The following is a 1942-nucleotide window of genomic DNA, read 5'->3' on the forward strand; positions in this document are numbered from 1 at the left end:
GGGTTTGGGGGGCACCAGCTCTTCCAGGGCTCGGGGGGTGCGGGTGATGGGGCGCCCAGCTCCGTGCCGTGGTCCCAGGTGGGCGGTGGGTGCTGGGGGGCTGTGAGGGTGCTGGGGAGCCCCCCGGGTGCTGCCCACCCCCAAACCCCCCCGCAGGCGCTGGAGGAGGTGAAGATGTCCGGCTCCATCGCCTCGTACGACCAGCTGGTGCGGCAGGTGGAGGCGCTGAAGAAGGAGAACAGCCACCTCCGACGGGAGCTGGAGGACAACTCCAACCACCTCTCCAAGCTGGAAAATGAAACCTCGGACATGAAGGTGGGGACAGCCCCGGCTGGGGACGGGGCAAACACCCCGGAATGGGGGGGTTCCATCCACGTCTCCCCCTCCTCAACGGCTCCATCGCTGTTTTAGGAGGTCCTGAAGCACCTCCAGGGCAAGCTGGAGCAGGAGGCCCGAGTCATGGTGTCCTCGGGGCAGACGGAGGTGCTGGACCAGCTCAAAGGTGGGTGTCCGGGCCGGGTGGGGAGGAGGGGACCCCGCCGAGCCCCCCCTGACAGCGCTGTCCCCATCCCCAGCCCTGCAGATGGACATCACCAGCCTCTACAACCTCAAGTTCGCCCCGGAGGTGATGAGCACGGGGCGCGGCGCCGAGGAGAGCCCGCCGGCCCCCGCCTCGCACCGGGACGGCCCCGGGGAGCTGGGCAGGGCCACCTTCCGCATGCTGGAGGAGCTGGACCGCGAGAGGTGATGGGCTGGGGGATAAAACGGGCTGGGGGGACCGGGGGTTGTGCTGACGGGGGGTCCTCCCCTCCCCGCAGGTGTTTCCTGCTGGGGGAGATCGAGAAGGAGGAGAAGGAGAAGGTCTGGTACTACGCGCAGCTGCAGAGCCTGGCCACGCGGCTGGACGAGCTGCCCCACGTGGAGACGGTGAGTGGGGGGCACCCCCTGTGTCCCCCCACCCAGGCCACGGGGATCCTGCCCCGCTCACGCCGCCCCCCGTGCCCCCCAGTTCTCCATGCAGATGGATTTGATCCGGCAGCAGCTGCAGTTCGAGGCGCAGCACATCCGCTCGCTGATGGAGGAACGCTTCGGGACGGCCGATGAGATGGTGCAGCGGGCTCAGGTCGGGCCCTTCACCCCCCAAACTCCCCCTGCTCCGCTTCTGGGGGGCTCCAGACTGATGGGAGCAACCCTTGGCAGCCTCACGAGCAGCTCTGGGTACCCTGCAGCAGCTCCTCACACCCTCACACCCCGCTCCGTGCACACTTACACCCCTCCCTCCCGTTTCTTGCGGTTCTGGGGGGTCCCAGCCCTCTCCAAGCCCCTCTCTCTGCCCCCCCAGATCCGGGCATCCCGGCTGGAGCAGATCGACAAGGAGCTGATGGAGGCGCAGGACAAGGCGCAGCAGCCGGAGCCGCAGGTAGCGGGGCCGGGCTGTCCCTGCTCCCGGCTGCAGCCGGGGATGGAGGAGGAGGGGGCCAGCACGGCCCCCCCGCCATTGTCCCCGCGCTGTCCCCACCGGCACAGCCAGGGCTTTGTGAGGCTCGGGCACCGTGAAATGGGCAGTTGCCATGGAGACCAGAAGTAGGCCATGGCGGGCGGGCGGCGCGGGGGCTCCCGCGGCATCTGCCGCCGACAGAGCCGCCGGGGCGGGCAGCGTGCCATCATCATCGTCACCGTCATCGCCATGGGCTGCCAGTGTCACCCACAGGCAATTGTCATCGTCCCACTGTCACCCACGGCTCCACCACCATCGTCATCGTCTGCCATCACCATCGCCACGGCCGCCCACTGCCCCGCCATGGCCACGGACCCACTGCCACCCACAGCCCTGCCATTGTCACCAGCACAGGCTGCCATTGTCCCACTGTCACCCACAGCCCTGCCACTGCCACTGTCCCACTGTCACCCACAGCCCTGCCATTGTCACCATCACAGGCTG

General features: G+C 68.7%; 1 protein-coding gene across 1 annotated transcript in view; it reads left to right on the forward strand.

Moving 5' to 3' along the window:
- The window catches only part of APC2 (APC regulator of WNT signaling pathway 2), a 16023-nt gene that overhangs the window by 3770 nt on the left and 10311 nt on the right, over nt 1-1942 (forward strand). The window contains exons 2-8 of the mRNA XM_015651485.1: nt 157-315; nt 412-502; nt 576-744; nt 819-927; nt 1010-1123; nt 1343-1584; nt 1642-1793. Coding sequence (XP_015506971.1) covers nt 175-315; nt 412-502; nt 576-744; nt 819-927; nt 1010-1123; nt 1343-1584; nt 1642-1793 — 1018 coding nt within the window. The 5' untranslated portion in view covers nt 157-174. The remainder of the gene's footprint in view (nt 1-156; nt 316-411; nt 503-575; nt 745-818; nt 928-1009; nt 1124-1342; nt 1585-1641; nt 1794-1942) is intronic.

Source organism: Parus major, chromosome 28 (assembly GCF_001522545.3).
Source record: "Parus major isolate Abel chromosome 28, Parus_major1.1, whole genome shotgun sequence".
Taxonomy (NCBI): domain Eukaryota; kingdom Metazoa; phylum Chordata; class Aves; order Passeriformes; family Paridae; genus Parus; species Parus major.